An 18,522-nucleotide genomic window follows, 5' to 3' on the forward strand; every position below is an offset into this window, starting at 1 on the left:
ATATTTATAAAAAAAATATATATTTATGAGGGCAAATTTCCATTGTCACACTCTTTATATGGAATATAAATATATAAAATATGTTTTAATATGTAACAATAAAAATGGGTTGGTTATTGCATCCTCTGAGTTAAAGAATCAAGAACGCATTACATGACATAAAGTAAATACTTATAAAAAATATATAATATTTTTATGAGGGTAAATTTCCATTGGCACACTCTTTATATGGAATATAAATATATAAAATATGTTTTAATATGTAACAATAAAAATGGGTTGGTTATTGCATCCTCTGAGTTAAAGAATCAAGAAAGCATTACATGACATAAAGTAAATACTTATAAAAAATATATAATATTTTTATGAGGGTAAATTTCCATTGGCACACTCTTTATATGGAATATAAATATATAAAATATGTTTTAATATGGATGTTTATTGCATCCTCTGAGTTAAAGAATTAAGAATCAAGAACGCATTACATGACATACTCAATATAAGATGAAAAATGATTGGAATAATTCCTACTCGTTTCTTTACTGTATTCATATGTTGTAAAAAAAATATATAAACTTATGAATTTTCTTTGTGTACACTATATAGACCACACTTGTGCTGTCTGTAGGACTATAAATAAACTGAGAAAGCATCAGACAATTTAACAAACTGCATTATGCCCATCATGTGATATTATAGTATTATTATTACAACTTTAAATATCATTTATAACAAGTTTATGCACGTACTAGATTATTAAATTAGATTGTGTGTTGCATGCTCAGTATGCGAGTGTTATTTTAGCATGCATGGTTAGTTATCACATGCATGCTTTGATTTGATGAGTGTTCAAATGTCGTCAAGTGTTGTTATTGTTGATGAGTTTGACTGTGATAACGTGGCCCTAAATTTTTTAAACTTTTTTTTTTTTTTTTTTAGAGGAGGTCTGTGAGCCTGCGTACAGAAAACAGGAAGTAGAAACCTTGTCACCCAGCGATCATCGCTCTGACAACCCGTCCAGTCCCCACAGGACTAACCATTTCCTGGTGTGTGTGTTTTCTCTTAATGTCCATATGAAGGGATGTGACTCTGGCCAGTGTTTGATTTCAGAGTTTCTCTGCAACACTTTAGTCCAAACACAAGGAAATGCACCATGTTGTTGTTTTTTCTTCTTCTTTCTTTCTCAGTTATTGTGCAAATGCAGATTTGGTTGTGATGTAATTGTTCTGAAAGGACTTCTCTGACCGTGACCCCTGACCCCCCCCCCGCCAGCCTTTATATTGTGTTCTCATCGTTAACCGCCTGTAAGCACAGACAAACCCTAATAGCTGAGTTTGCAGTGCTTTGCTAGTTATCCACAGTTCACTCGAAGGGTTAAGTTGTGAGAAATGTGCGAAAAAGATGTAGTTCTCTCTCTTCACAGTTTGATATCATTTTTCATCGCTATCTGTCCATAGTGAGAATGTTTCTCTAATTGAATCCAGTGTGATAATTCTTCTCAATTGTTTTAATCGCACACACGTTTATAACCCACAGGGGGCAGTAGAGCCTAACGCTTTCATGTGCTCGACCAGATCTCTAACCAGCGTAGCACAGACACCGAGAATTGAGTTCTCTCTCATGAAAGGAGGTGTCACTTTTCTTAGATGACTGTTACTGAAAGATATAGACATAATAGTTTGAAATGGCAACTTTCTCCTTTTCCTGAACTTAATCTTGGGTAGATAATGGTCTCCATTCAAAATCTATAGTGAGCCTAACCTGTAAATGCAACAAAGTATGTTATTCTGTAGCAAATTCACTCAAAGGTGCCATAATTAAGGGAGTATGTCGTTTTTTGTGTGAAATTGAACAGACTTTTTAATGGACTTTTTAAAGTTTTTTCCGCTCGCTGAATCATACGAACCCCTTTAGATTCAGACGTGATTTTCTCAACAATTAAGCATATTTTCACGCCAGTTCTCATTACCGTAATGCAAAAACATTTTTTTATTTTTTTTATTTATTGTTACAAATTCGTTGTGCTGCCTTTTATTTGTGCTTGCTTAAAAAAAAAAAAAAAATTTTTTTTTAGATATACGTATACATTTTATATATATATGCAATAAAGTAAAATATTAATGGAAATGGAAAGTGCAAGAAAATCTGAAGAAAAATGCATTATAATAATAATGAGAATTTGAGCATGTTGGAGAGAATGTGTGATGAAGCTGTAATGAAATTAATGTCACAAAAAAATATATATTATTTCTATTATTATTATTATTATTATTATTATTTTATTTTTTCATCCAGCTGAGCTCTATAGTTTTCAGTACAGCTTGTTCATGCATTTAGAGAAAAAATGTGAAATATGTTTGATTGTGCAAATACTGTAGCCATATTTGATCTCTTCTGTTTGTTTTTGTGCAGATAAACGAACCCACAGAGTATTCTGGGATGCTTCCCCATCCGATATCTGCTCCCGGCGAAATGAAGAGGTAGATGAATCATATCACTTTACAAAATATTTAAATTTTAATGAAGGATTTTGCACTTCAGTCCCTTAGGCACCCAGTCTAAAGGTTCAAACTTGAACTAAAACAACTGATTAACAACTCTGTTAAGTTTGTTTATTGGAATTAGCAGGTCAGTATTGTTCTTGCAGAATATATCTTGTCTAATATCTGAATAACATTCAAACTGATCCAAAAACAACACCCCTGATACACCGTGCTCATGAAATACTAATGCCGTTCAGTTGATGTGGCTTCAGTTTGGTAGCAATGGGAGGTGAACATGTCTGTATATTCTTAAATGTTATGTTGAATGACATCCGGAAGTTAAAGTTAAGTCATATGTCTTATGCTTATGTCACCAAAAGTGAAAAGTGTGTCCCAGATACTTAAAATATGGTGGTAAAATGCCCCCGTTATGAAAATTTGAATATGTTTAATGTGGTCTCCAACATTGCAGTCATGTAGAAAACGCACTGAATTGCACGCAATATGCACATTATACACATAATGCACACATTATAAATCTAACGTTTGTCTTGGATGCTGATTGGTCAATACAGTGTTCCAGCTTTACACCACATAGAAATGGCTGCAATGTATAGAAACCAACAGTTAACTTTAAATTACATGTCAGGACTTGATATTCTAGCAGAAAGATGGCACTTGATGCTAAATAAAATGACTTTTTAATGATAAATTCTTACATTTTATGAGGAACTGCTATGTTGAAAGCAATAAGGCACTCAAAGCTTTTATATTGTATGATTTTTTTTATATATAGTTAGTTATTGAAGTTATTTACTTAGCTAGTTACTTAGTTTGGTTGTTTATTTACTTAGTTTAGTTATTTACATAGTTTGGTTGTTTACTTAGTTTGGTTGTTTATTTACTTAGTTTGGTTGTTTACTTAGTTTGGTTATTTACTTAGTTTGGTTGTTTATTTACGTAGTTTGGTTGTTTATTTATTTACTTAGTTTGGTTGTTTATTTACTTAGTTTGGTTGTTTATTTACGTAGTTTGGTTGTTTATTTACTTAGTTTGGTTGTTTACTAGTTATTTACTTAGTTTGGTTGTTTATTTACTTAGTTTGGTTGTTTACTAGTTATTTACTTAGTTTGGTTGTTTATTTACTTAGTTTGGTTGTTTATTTACTTAGTTAGGTTGTTTACTAGTTATTTACTTAGTTTGGTTGTTTACTTAGTTAGGTTGTTTACTAGTTATTTACTTAGTTTGGTTGTTTACTAGTTATTTACTTAGTTTGGTTGTTTATTTACTTAGTTTGGTTGTTTACTTAGTTTGGTTGTTTACTAGTTATTTACTTAGTTTGGTTGTTTATTTACGTAGTTTGGTTGTTTATTTACTTAGTTTGGTTGTTTATTTATGTAGTTTGGTTGTTTATTTACTTAGTTTGGTTGTTTACTAGTTATTTACTTAGTTTGGTTGTTTATTTACTTAGTTTGGTTGTTTACTAGTTATTTACTTAGTTTGGTTGTTTACTTAGTTTGGTTGTTTACTAGTTATTTACTTAGTTTGGTTGTTTATTTACTTAGTTTGGTTGTTTATTTACTTAGTTTGGTTGTTTACTAGTTATTTACTTAGTTTGGTTGTTTATTTACGTAGTTTGGTTGTTTATTTACGTAGTTTGGTTGTTTATTTACTTAGTTTGGTTGTTTACTTAGTTAGGTTGTTTACTAGTTATTTACTTAGTTTGGTTGTTTACTAGTTATTTACTTAGTTTGGTTGTTTATTAGTTTGGTTATTTACTTAGTTTGGTTGTTTATTTACGTAGTTTGGTTGTTTATTTACTTAGTTTGGTTGTTTATTTATGTAGTTTGGTTGTTTATTTACTTAGTTTGGTTGTTTACTAGTTATTTACTTAGTTTGGTTGTTTATTTACTTAGTTTGGTTGTTTACTAGTTATTTACTTAGTTTGGTTGTTTACTTAGTTTGGTTGTTTACTAGTTATTTACTTAGTTTGGTTGTTTATTTACTTAGTTTGGTTGTTTATTTACTTAGTTTGGTTGTTTACTAGTTATTTACTTAGTTTGGTTGTTTATTTACGTAGTTTGGTTGTTTATTTACGTAGTTTGGTTGTTTATTTACTTAGTTTGGTTGTTTACTTAGTTAGGTTGTTTACTAGTTATTTACTTAGTTTGGTTGTTTACTAGTTATTTACTTAGTTTGGTTGTTTATTAGTTTGGTTATTTACTTAGTTTGGTTGTTTATTACTTAGTTTAGTTATTTACATAGTTGAGTTAGTTAGGTTATTTACTTAGTTTGCTTATTTGCTTAATTAGTTATTTACTTTAGTTATTTATTTAGTTTAGTTATTTACATAGTTTGGATGTGTACTTAGTTTGGTAATTTATTTATTTACATTAGTTTGGTTATTTACTTAATTTGCTTATTTAATTGGTTTAGTTATTAACTTAGCTAGTTACTTAGTCCAGTTATTTACTTAGTTTAGTTATTAACTTAGCTAGTTACTTAGTCCAGTTATTTACTTAGTTTAGTTATTTACTTAGTTATTTATTTATATTAAGTTTTATGCCATTCATATTTTAATATATTTAAATGAAGTGAAACAGTTTCCTCTTAAAAAAGTTCCTTTTAAAGTTCCTTCCCAGTGAGAAACTAGATATTCTGGGTAAAGTTATTTTTTTTTCTAATGTCAACACTGGTTTTGTTTTTTTATTAGCATTATTATGTTGAAAGAGCCCAGCCAGACATTTGACTTTTCTCTTTCTCTTTCGATTAGTGCAAATTTTCTGGACACTTGGCAGGAAATCCAGGGGACTTTCCAGAGGATTCAGACTCTAACCAGAAGGCAGAAAGATCACCTGAAGAGAATACACAAAGGAAATGACACCACTAATGGTAAAATAATGTTTTAGAGCCTAATTTGAAATGTCTGGACTAATATCCTTTATTAAAATTATAGCTGTTATACCACCTCACCCAAGTGCGTTTCTTCCCATTCTAATTAAATTAGGTCAAATGAAAACGGTGGAGTTACAATTACTTTAGAAATGTCACAACAAATTAGTAATTACATAGCTAGTAGTGTAATGCAGCATACTAGTAATTACACATTTCATTGTTTGTTCTTTCACGCAATTAAAAGCAGAAATACTCCACGCAAAGCCATGGTGTAAGGGCTTTTTGCTCCGATGACCTCTGACCTCCATGCAGATGAGCCTGTTGAATTATCACTTTGATAAATGTTGTTTTGAAGCAGCACACTGTTACACAATTACGTGTCCTCTGTGAAATCACTTGGAAAACAATACGCCAGTGAGATGTATTTTTGGACGTGGTTGCATGACGGAAAGCATGCAGAAAGGACGGTGTGTTTTTGCCCCATGGAACGTCCATACGTATATTAAACGCAATTAGGAGTGTTTGCTAAGGCAACCGTTACTAATAGCTGATGCTATTGCTCATGGTTAGGGCTTCTGGAAAACCATACTGTAAATATATCAGTAAAAAATGGACCAAATTCAATCTTGGCAACCGCCTGCATTTTTAAAACCAGAATTATGCAACACCAAAGTCATATTTTGGTCACATCACAGACCAGAACAGTAGAAATAACAGTACATTTATTGGCATCACTGTGGATATGTTGCCATGTTAATTGTTGAGGGATTATGGAAATAACTTTTGAGGTCAAATAAACATTCTACTCAACTAGATCCTCTTTAAAAATTAATATATGCTTTTATTTTAAGATTATGTAGTTCACCCAGAATTGAAATGTTATTATGATTTATTCACCCTAGTGTTGTTGACCTTTGCATTTTATTTGAAGTCAAATGAGATGTTATGCTGAATGTGTTAGCTGCTGTTTTCTATTCAGTGATAGTGGGCGATTTACAAATTCAAGCTCCGTATGTATAGTCAGTTTTAGACTTTGAATATATTGCTATATTTTATGTCTTCTGAAACCATATGATCTTTTCCAAGCAATCCAAATAAGAAATTAAATCAAGTAAATAAAGTCGACATCTTACTAGGTGTCAAAGGCCACAGAGAAAAGACGGGTTTTAAGAGTCAATGATGTCAAACGATGCTTTTGAATTGAACACAAATGTGAGAGTTCAGCATGTCAGAGTTCATTAACTTTGGGTCTGTTCCTCACATAAAACTATCATATGAATATAGTGCACAAATCATATAATATCATACTGTTTTGATACTGTAATGGTGCCCTTTTTGGGGCTTTACAAGTATAAATCTGCACTTTTTGTTTATGGAAAAGAGCAGCTCAAACATTCTGCCGAACATCTTTTGCGTTTCACAAAACAAAATTTCAAAATAGTACTTTTTCTCACAATGATCTCAGACTTACTGCCTTCTTAATAAAATGCCTCCATCGTTTTACGAGGAGGTTGAAAGCCATGCTTTGATGATCATGATATGTCACATTACTATCTCCACGTGCCTTCTCGGTGTGATCACAGGCTTTGATCGGGACGCATTGGAGGTGAATTTGGAGCTCGGAGTCTGTAGTTGATTTTAATTGCTCTTGCAGTGGCAGCGGCTGACGCAGTTGTTATGGTAGAGCAATTCTCACTGCATTGTTTGGTGCTAAAATTGACAGAGTTCCTCATTAATAGTCAGCGTTGCATGGTGTACATATCACTGCTGTGCTTTCTTTGCATTTGCATACTAATGCACTCGTATCTATATGAGCGAGAGAGAGAGATTGACGAGAGAAAAATGCCTGTTCCTTGATGCTAAAGCACAATCAGTTTAATGTAATTACACGAGGCTTGTCCGTTTCCATTTGTGTTCCTCTTAATGCTTGATTAATAGATGTTTATTTTGCTCATTTAGCAAAACACTTCTATGCAAAGTGAGCTTAAAGCAATCATTTTTAATTGTAATTTGGACCAGAAACTTGTTTCTGATGCTGGAAATACATGATAACACATGCACCACAAGTACTGATTATTTCACAAGACTCTTTCAAAGATTTGATGCCACTCTCCTGGAAAACTTATTCCTCTCAATACATTTACATAATTGCATTTAGGAAACTCTTTCATCCAAAATGCACCAATAATAGGCATTATGATGTGTAAATGTGGTAAATAGTACCACTGTACATTTGATAATATTAATGCATTAGCTAACATGAACTAACAACGTTTAGATTTGTTTTTTTAATCTTTGATAATGTTTGTTAAAGAGGACCTATTATGCCCTTTTTCCTTTCTTTCTGGGCTCTACTAGAATAGGTTTTCATGCTTGAACGTTCGAATGCTTACTATGGTCGCTACGTTATTAGCGTAGTTCAACGAGTCAGTGTTTACAGGACCCATCGTTCCAACAAACGTTCTCGAACAGCATCGCAAAGTTGTGTGTTTGGAGCGACAGCTCTCGGTCTGTGGTCAGCAGAGTTTCTTGTTTGCAATGACACGTGGACTCAATAAATCCTTATCTTGAGCCAAATAAGCAAGCTGACATCCAATACAATCTATACGTTTATATAAATGTCATTTTACGTGTTTTAGTTTGTCAAGAGATTTAAAGCACCGTGTTTGAAGAGTGCGCCTGTGTGAACGTGCTCTAGTGCGTAAGAACGAGCCTATGAATGAATCAGGAAATAAAGAAAAATGACTGAGAAAAATGAGAATTGGTCCTCAGATGTCATGTCCATGTCCATTATAGCAAAAAATCTGGCATTAATTCGATCTCAAACACATTTGTCATCAGTTATGACACTTATTGTCATAAGTGTATTGTGATTGTCAAAACATTTTAGTAACTAAACTGAATTTTATTAGGTTTAGTGACAACACGTTACAATGTTTACATGGTACACTTTCTGGTAAGCTACGTGTTTTTTATTATTGCTTTGCACAAATTTCACGATTTCAATTAAATTAATTTCTTGTGATTTGATTTAATATTGACTCATTTGGATAAATATTAGGTACACAAGATAGGCGTTAATTTGTCTCAAGAAAAAAAAAAAAACTCACCTATTGCTGTAAACATATAGACCCTATCAGCTGGTAGTATTATTTAAGGTCAAAAATAGACTAGCTCAAATTAAATATAATGCGTTTTTTTTATTATAATAACAACTTTAGTAAAAGTAAAATAAAATATGTCAAGAAAAATATAATAAATATGTAATATAGTACACATATTTAGCAAAATACTCTCTATAGATCTATTTTTCTAGCCAACCGCTAGCCCATATTATGGTCATTAAATGGCTTTCCTGAAGTGACATAATTGTTCTCCATCAGTTTTATTGACCCCTTTCCGTGGATGAAAAACACTGATTGATCGATATTATGTATGATGAATATACATTTCGATAAGTTGCACTGTATCTTTCAACAGTGTTCGTGTTTATTTACTATTAGCTAGTAGAGATGATCTGTTCACGTGCCGCTAGGGATCTGTCACGTCACATTTACAAACGCCAAAACGGTATTTATTGTTTGAATTCTGTAATAAAATTGACAGAATCTGAGAGCTGAGATTTGTATTATATCATAAGTAACCTGCTCTGTCTAGACTGTCGGTCTCCGTGTCCTCTTTGCTTCGCGATTTTTCTGTGCGTGAGAAAATGGATGTGTGACGTGAGAGCGTGTGAAAAGTCTAAATCACGTGAGTCTCACGGTGAATGCGTGAGTGTTGGCAGCTCTGCAAACAGATTCATTAAAAGAAGTTATAATTACTACACCACCTGCATGACATCATTAACCAACGTGGTTGAACGACAAATTTGCAACAATACGGTTTCAGGAGACAGTCGTGACTAGCTAGTTGATTTCTTCCACATCGTTGTACGGGAAGAAACACACACCCCTGTTTAGTTCCTGTCTCTATGAAGCCCCTCCTTCTGAAAATCACACTGTGCTCTGATTGGTCAGCTGGATCAGTGTGTTGTGATTGGTCAACTGCTTCGAGTGTGTTTGGGAAATGTCCCGCCCCTTACCATAACCGCCAGTTTAACACACTACTAACTAACTCAACCAGGCCCCGCCCCTTTATTCTGCATATGAATTATTTAAATGAGGAATATTGTGACGCGTTCGTTCCCGGAAGAAAACTCAAGACCACAATAGAGGCGTTTCAGGGAGTTCAGAAACACTGACATAGAGAATTACTCCCGCTGGAGGGACTTTCAGAGCTTTTCATGCTCAAACTGCAACATTACACACTAAAGAAAGATGAATATGGACCCCTTAAATAAAAATACAATTGTTCATGTTAGTTTAAAGGGCATTTACTAATGTTAACAGATAGAACTTTTTTATTTTAATAATGTTAATGTTATTTTCATAAATAACAAATAACTAAGATAAATAACATTTACTAAGAATAATGAATACTATAGTATTGTTATTTGCTAGTTCACGTCAACTAATGTTAAAAAATGTTACCATGTTTTTCATGATATGAGCATAACATAAATGTTTTGTTGATTTTCCTATCTGATTCCAGTGCAGTTTTCCATGCCCATCCAGTGCACGGACGACACGGCAGAACAAGCCGAGGTGTCGTTTTCCTCACCGCTGAGGTCAGAGGTCGACGAACCCTCGAACTCCGCCTCCCTCGCGTCACGTGGCGCAGTTCCAGTCAACACCTCTTTTGACCACCTTTCCCTAAGCGGCCTGAGTGTGAAGTTTCCCCCAAACACAGACGACGAGTACGACTTTCTCAACAGTACTCCGGATAAACGGGTGGACCTGCCTCTGCACAGACTGGACCTGGGAGACCAATTGCACACAATGAGGGAGGAGTCTTGCTCATCATACTCCGCCCCCTCTTCCTCAGCTCACACCTCTGCATCCGCATCTTCTGCCTCACACGAAAATGTACGAGGACCCCAACAGGTAAGATGGACATTCACACCCAGGATGCCTTGAACGTTATCCGATATCCTTATTAAGAATTGCAACATCGCATGCTGTAGGACAGGTCGAATTGTAAGAACAAAAAATCTAAAGGTGCGTCCCATGATGCACTTAATTAACCGAAAAACGAAGTGTGAAATGTTGGACAGCTTTAATTACGTAGCAAAGGGGGAGGAGCTAACAGACTGATGTTGAATGACCAAAATAACCGGTTACACTTTACAATAAGGTTCATTATTTGACATTAGTTAACTACCTTAATTAACATGAACTAAGAATGAACAATACTTCTTCAGCATTTATTAATCTTAGTTAATATTAATTTTAACATATACGTTATTAAAATCAAAGGTTGTATTTGTTAACATTAATTAATGCACTGTGAACTAACAATGAACAGCTGGATTTTTAATTAACTAACGTTAACAAAGATTAATAAACACTGTAACAAATGTATTGCTCATTGTTAGTTCATGTTAGTAAATGCATTAAATAATGTTAACTAATGAACCTTATTGTAAAGTGTTACCGAATAACCTTGTACAATTCGGTTGTGTACGTATTGCATAAGTACATCATGCAATACGACATAAGTATTGTACATTAGTACATAAGTATTGCATAGTATTGTTTTATGTACGTAGTGTATAGACCTTATGTAGCCCCGCCCCTTTTCAGCGCGGCGCTCGTTGTCCTTTGACTTCCGGTCTGTATTTTCACAGCGATTTTGCGTGTTTATTAATGAACGGCTTGTTTTAAAATCTTCCCGGTCGACTGACATTAGTTAAGTCATCTGCTTTAAACATTACAGTCCTCATGATAACTTTCGTTAACTTTACATTAAGTAAATCCTCTTTAAAAGCTAATTACTCCTGGACAGCGATGCCATAGAAATATACAGAGCGACTGCAAAAGCTAAAGTAAAAAGACAATATTATAAAGATGGCGGCGCCCTCGTTTCTCTGGCGCATAAGGTCTATAAGTGCGACATTTAGGACACATCTTAAGTGACGTACAACCCGTCTGCTTAAGAAAACATCTATAACAGCAGTCGTTTTTTAAGATTATTCACAACCCAGTCAGATTCAATTTGGAAACATTGCATTGTATTTGGCTAATATCACTCAAAAAATATGATTTTTTTATGTCATTATAGTGTTCTGTTCCAAAACCTAGTGAGCAAACCCTCGTGTATACTGACCACAAAGGGAGAAACCAAACTGCAATGCAGAGAAGTGATTCAATCAGAATCTCTTGATCTAAGAATTTGGTTCATTAGCATAGAAATACACAGCATTCTGAAACTATAAATTTGTCCATTTTTATTTAGAATGTATTTCATTCAATAGGTATTGTTTTTTATGACCTTTATCTCGCCTTAGAACCCTTGAAAAGGTTTTTAATCAAGTTAATCCAAATTAAGTTTTACAATTCTTAGGAAAAAAATGGATCTAATAATAACTCAAGTATGGTTTTCACTATTAAAATAAGCAAAGAAGCAAACCAGGGTTATTATCATTAACTAAAACTAAAACCATTAAAAAAAAATTCCCTTGAAACAAAATAAATGTTAACTGAAATAAAATATTAAAAAAGTAACACTTTATTTTCGATGGTCCACTTTAGACATTCTACTAACTATAAGTGGAGCATCGAAATAAAGTGTAACCTAACCTAACCTAAATTTTTTTTTTTTTTTGCTTTTTACTTGTACTGAGCTCATCACAATGCATTTTGGGATTGCCTGCAAAGAATACATGCAATGCTGCCACTAAACAGGATATTGTAGAAGGGATTAGATTCAAAATGCTAATTAAGCATTTTTGGTCTTTCTAAATGGTAGAATGAAATAAAAGAGCGGTAAATAATGTTCTTTTTAAAATGCATGATGTACACTGTACATAGGTCAGCGACATCATCACACATGCACTCATCTCTTTTATTTGTTTTGTTTTGCATGAATAAAGACGACTGATGTTTGATAGAGAACACATTTTACCACAGCATCTAGTCTAGAATCAGACACGTCCACATGCAGTCGGCACTGGACATGTGAAATCTTTCCCTCATAACTGTGCGTGGGAAATTAACAGCTTCATGCAACAGGAAGTGGTGTAAATCGGAAAGTTTGCTTGGACAAAATTATTAAGTCATTGGTTTTTAGGGAAAATTCCAGCTTTCCGTTACGTTCTGCAAAAACAAACAAAAAAACGATTTGTTTTTAGTTTTTGTTCCTTGAATCATTTCTAATCTTTGCATAAAAAGTAGTATAATACGTCACCAATTATTCTGAGCAGCATTCATGTGAGTGGTGTGTCTATGATGCCTTTAAATGCCGCCTAGCTAGCCAGCTCCCTAATGCATTAACATAAAGCATAATGTCTTTGATTTGCATGTGCTAAACGCTTATTCTGAAGCCTGACGTCAAAAACATAATCTAAGCATGAGGTTGTTTTTTAGTGAATGATACCCATTCTTTTTGATACATTAATATTATGCTACACTTAATCAAAATACATATGCAGCATTTTTAAGGCATCATTTAAGGTGCTCTAAAAGCAAAGACTAAGGTACAGGTAAACAGCATGATTATGATGCCTGTTAGCATAAACCTATTTTCCAGCAATGCATGTATTCTTTGTAAAATGGGCAAATCCCATAATGCATTGTGATGATGAGCATTGTGTTAATGCATTTAATGCATTTCATTTCTGAAGTGTTCAGACTTCAGTCTATTTATATTTTACCCAGTATTTTTGTATGCTACTGTATTTATTTTTGTGCTTGTTCTATGGCTAATAATAATGTGGTGTTAGCTTAGCAACATGCTAACAGCAAACTATTGAAGTAAACTGAATTAAGTCTTCTGTGCTCTTCGTGTGAAATGCCTATATAGGCAGATACAACTCAGCAATACAACTCACTAGGTTTTAGATAAACGTGTATATTATGTAAACTAGACAAATCTACACATTATATATTTAAAAAGCATGTTATACTACACAAAATTCATAAGCTAAATATTTGATATAGTTCTTCTCGTAGGTTTACATGCCCCTTACAGAAAATAGGGATCATAATTTTTTTAGATTATAAAAATCTTAAATATTTTAATACTAATGAGCGAGGAGGCAACATCTGATATAATATGTAAACCAAATTATTGTCTTGTGGAATATATTTAAATATCTGTTATACAGCTTGTGCAAATGCTAAACATCTTACAGATTCTGGAAGGGGTGTGTAAAGTTGCATATTTACAACTGTATATATTTGCAGCTTGTGAAATTGCCAAGGAAATCTAATTAAACGCATATAAAGAAGAACCCTATTGCTTTTACCTGTCCATATGGAGAGCCGCGAAACTCGCACCTATTATGTAAGGCTCACATCTGCACAGGAATTGGGTGCTATTCCATTTAGGATGTCAATTAGGATGTGCTAAGACCACAGAGAGCTGTGAATCACATATTACCTCGTCTTCTGTGCTGCCGTGCCATTACACTTGTTTCCGGACTGTTCTTTTTGCTCTCTTTGAGCTCAAAAGCATTGCAGATACCTGGGCTCATCTGTTTTAAGAGCATGAAAAAAATTTTTTTTGTGTTGTTGGCAAAACAGACAATTTGAACGGAATGGCTAAATTATGAAGTGTAAATCTGGTGTCATCCAAAAAAGAGCATATTTTTTTTCATCATGACATTTCCAAAAACAAAACAAAACAGTGCTGTTTGCAATGGGGCAGATCTTAATATACGTGATAACAGATTGATTATGAAGTCAGTTGTTTTGGTTGTCATCATATGACTGCGTCCAGAATGTGAGACCAGTTTAAAAAATGCTTTTCTCACTAGCAGAGAATCTAAATGAAATGCAAAAGATATATATATATATATATTAGGGCTGTCAATCGATTACATTTTTTAATCTAATTAATTACACGATTTGGCGGAGAAAATTTCCCCCAAAAGATGATTTAAAGGGGTGGTTGATTATGATTTCACTTTTTTAACTTTAGTTAGTGTGTAATGTTGCTGTTTGAGCATAAACAACATCTGCAAAGTTACAACGCTCAAAGTTCAAAGCAAAGGGAGATATTTGCTTTTAGAGAAATCACTTTTTAAGGACTACAACAAACGGCTGGTAGAGACTACACCACATTAGTGACATCACCAACCCTAGAATTTACATAAACCCCGCCCCCTGAACACGATTTATAGATTATCATGACAGAATATGCTAATCAAAGACTTGAAGATAACTACACATCAGCTACATAAATTCATCAACTAATCATTCAGAAACGTCCTGTTGCTTCTACATGTTGTCACTTCTTCTTGAGTCTCTCCATCATTGTCTGACTCCGGTTTGGACATAAAAGGCAGAACAGTTTCTGACAGTTTTTAGTGCGTGTCTGCGTAATTGAAGCTGCTAACACACAGCTCCGCCCTCTGTGCAGAGAGCTGCAGCTCATTTGCATTTAAAGGAACAGACACAAAACGACACGTTTTTACTGACCCTCAAAAAGGGACAATTTTAACATGCTATATAAAAATATCTGTGGGGTATTTTGAGCTAAAACTTCACATACACACTTCAGTGTCCCCCCCCCCCCCCCCCCCCCCCCCCCCACACACACACACACACACACACAATGAGGGTGAATAAATGATGACAGAGTTAAAAAATTTGGGCGAACTATATCTTCAATGCCTTTTTTTATTAATATTTAAAAAAATTATTTAAATTTTAATGAAATGATACTCTAAATAAGAAACTGTACATGTCTAAATGAGTAAGTCATTGAGTCATGCAATCATTCGATTTGTTCAAATGGCTGATTCATTCAGGAATTAAGTAAATGTCTCTCTTTATGAATGGGCCATTGAATCATTGGTTCACCCGATATTATACAATATTAACTTATTATTTATTGAACTGTTGTATAAAATCAATATCACGTTTACACTCTTACTATTCGGGACAAAAACAGCACTCGTTTGATATTGCGCTTGTTACTCGTGTGATGTCGCTTAACTATATCAGTATAAAAATGTAATATTGTCTCTATATTAAATAAATACGAGACAAATATATATATATATATGCATATATATATATATATATATATATATATATATGTGTGTGTGTGAGTGTTATTGTTTTTGTTAGTGTTATTATTACACAACCATGTCACATAAAGGCCTTAGCTTTTGCATTTCACTTGCATAATATTTCGTATTAATGTAGTAATGCAATACTTCAGTGCATTTTACCCTGCAGTATGAGCAGTTTGAGCTACAGATGCATGTTGAGTAGTTTAATCTTGGCTTTTATTAACTCATCATTATAAGATGCCAGCTTAACAAATGAATAATTTGCCAGTATGATTGCCCTCATTGCTGTCTAATGTCCTTTGTCTATGTCCAGCTTTTTTGGACTCCAGACCTCCCGGACTTGTCGGCCCAGGCGTCGGGGACAGACGCTCAGCAGATGAACAGCCGAGAGAAGTGTGCCTTTTGTGAGGATGACGTTCCCCCAAATCACATGTATAGCCACCTCAATTCACACTTCAAGAACAAAGCTGGCGATTGACACACGCGGGCAAGGGGTCGCCCGCCGGACTGAAACGGCCTTTATTCATGGCTTTAAGTAGCACACTTCCCTTCTGAACACATTTGCTCACGTCCGTCAGCGACACGATGAAGAGAGCGGAACCTTTCCGCGGTCGTTTATTTAATTAGGAGAACTTTAAACGGAGTGGTTATGTCTTAATTAATCTTTTTAGCTGCATTTTAGTTGGATGACTGGCAGTTTAACTGTAGAATAAAGGCAAAAAAGTCATTTAATTTGATATCCGCATCTCGGAGGGTGAGTTGTCTCACCGTTGTACTTTTATTCGAATGCATCCCAACCTAAAGAACAAGCTCTTACCTGTGCTATGCATATATCAATTAAAACAAAATATCAGTTTCTAGGGATGGTCCCAAGCCTTTTCTATGAATATATAACATTTGTGAATGTAAACCGTCATATCTTAGTAATTATGCGATTTTTATTTTATTTTATTTTATTTTTTTAAGTCATAAATCCAATTACACAAATGCTTGTTTTCTCTAGCAATGGTTTTGTTTGTTGGTTTCAAACGTACTTTCTTAAAGTAGAATTATTTTTTGTGCATCCTTTCCTCCTAGCTAAATTTCAATATCATATTTTTGTAATATCTTTTTTTTTTTTTTTAAGTGAACACAATAAAACCACACTGACATACATTAAGGCAAGAGTCACTAATTTAAACAGGCAAAAAAAAAAGTGTCAGGTCGGGGTAAGTTGTAGTTTAGCACTCTTGTTTTAACTTAAGCAACACGGCTGGTAAATTTAGCGATCGCTGACATTTTTTTTCCCCATTGAAATGTTGTGGAAGTAATAACTCCTAATTGCTTTAATTTGATAACTTAAATTTAATGTGTACCACCTGTATGAGGGAATCTGTTCATAATGAGAAATAATTCCAGGATAATCATTTCAACGATAAACACCATCTGGTTTACGAAAGCACTTCTGCACAGGTATATCAGGTTAATTAAAACTGTGTTTCTACACTGAGTATGCAATACAAGCTCAATTTGTGATTTCATGCACAATTATCTTATGAATTATACTGCATTATTTTGTGGCCTGCTTGCTATTAGGCCTGTTTTAGATGTCTGGGGTTCATCCACATGAATGAACACGAGCAAAAAGCACTGAGAAATATTAACCGAGCGTTTTCTAGACTGCATATCATGTGAATTATCTGCTCAAATACCAAAACAATCTTCCATTTGGTTTTCACACGATCGCATTATACCTCTAAACTGCACTGTGCTCTCGTGTGTACAGAAGTGCTTGTGTTTTTACTGGAATATCTTAAACCATGTCCTTGATGCTGCATTGGACTGTGTGTGTGTGTGTGGATAATTAGCAGCGTCGTAAACAAACGTAATCATTTTCAGTAATTCAGTGACGACGCGTTGAGCAGATAGTCAGATGTGTGTAGTTGCACACGTGTGTGTGTGTGTGTGTGTGCAGCGAAGACCTCGCAGCGCCCCGGATTACAGCCTGCTAACACACACACACACACACACACTCCATAGATGAGCTGGTGTGAAGAAGAGGAGCTAGTTTTGTGGTTGTTTTTCACACTGGCAGACTGGCGCTGCACATTGGGACTTTTGCAATGTTTCGCTGATTCGCTGAAGAAAATATCCCTTAAAATATTGATTTAAGGAATAATGTACAACCAGCCGGTCATTATCGCAAAATAAACACTGATAGGGTTATTCAACAACTCAAAGCGGGCGTTTGTTTTGACCAGCTTACTGTGTGTAATCCTGGTGGTTCGGTTTGTGGTTTTAAAACCTAAAAGAGAATCAGCATTTTCAAGTCATAGCTTCCCTCTGGAGATTCCTTTCGGTTTGTTTAGCGTTGGTTGGTGAGTTAAATGAGGTCTGCAGTGCAACATAAATTATACACAGCTATATGTGAATTGTAAAGCTACTATGTAATGTAACTTGCTAACAAGTGTCTAAATGAGGACTAAAACACAAGAATGTGAGTTTGCATGCTTGGAGAATCTGAAAACTGTTGTAGTCCTTGTTTAGCCAAGTTTTATTCTGAAAACCCAATGGAAATTCCCTTGGGAGCCCATGATGACTGATCCGGGTCAACCTACAAACGGATGTAATGACTGAACAGCTCTATTTACTGTATACTTACCAAATAAATAAGTACATTTACTTGAAATATCAATTGATTTTTGAGTTGATCATGTCCAAGCTGTTGCTTTAGGGCGGTGTTTCTAAACTAAGGGGCAGACGCAGACTTCTATATGTATATACACACATATCATATGTATAATATATATATAAATATAATAATATGTAAACACATATATTATATAAATGCAAACTTTTATGTTAGATGCAATTAATCGCGATTAATTGATTTGACTAATATATATGTATATGTGTGTGTACACATATATGTGTGTATATGTGCATACACACACACATAGGCCTGTATATGTATACACACACATTATGTATAATATATATAAATGTAATAATACACATATCATACAAATGCAAACTTTTATGTTAGAT

At 34.2% G+C, this 18,522-nt stretch overlaps 1 protein-coding gene across 1 annotated transcript in view; it reads left to right on the forward strand.

Moving 5' to 3' along the window:
• Window positions 1–18,163, forward strand: part of tank (TRAF family member-associated NFKB activator) — a 20,674-nt gene extending 2,511 nt beyond the window's left edge. The window contains exons 4-8 of the mRNA XM_084421691.1: window positions 940–1,046; window positions 2,413–2,480; window positions 5,257–5,375; window positions 9,969–10,360; window positions 15,809–18,163. Of these exons, the coding sequence (XP_084277817.1) occupies window positions 940–1,046; window positions 2,413–2,480; window positions 5,257–5,375; window positions 9,969–10,360; window positions 15,809–15,973 (851 nt within the window). The 3' untranslated portion in view covers window positions 15,974–18,163. The remainder of the gene's footprint in view (window positions 1–939; window positions 1,047–2,412; window positions 2,481–5,256; window positions 5,376–9,968; window positions 10,361–15,808) is intronic.
• The last annotated feature ends 359 nt before the right edge of the window (window positions 18,164–18,522 follow it).

Source organism: Rutilus rutilus (genome assembly GCF_951802725.1).
Source record: "Rutilus rutilus genome assembly, chromosome: 10".
Classification (NCBI taxonomy): Eukaryota; Metazoa; Chordata; class Actinopteri; order Cypriniformes; family Leuciscidae; genus Rutilus; species Rutilus rutilus.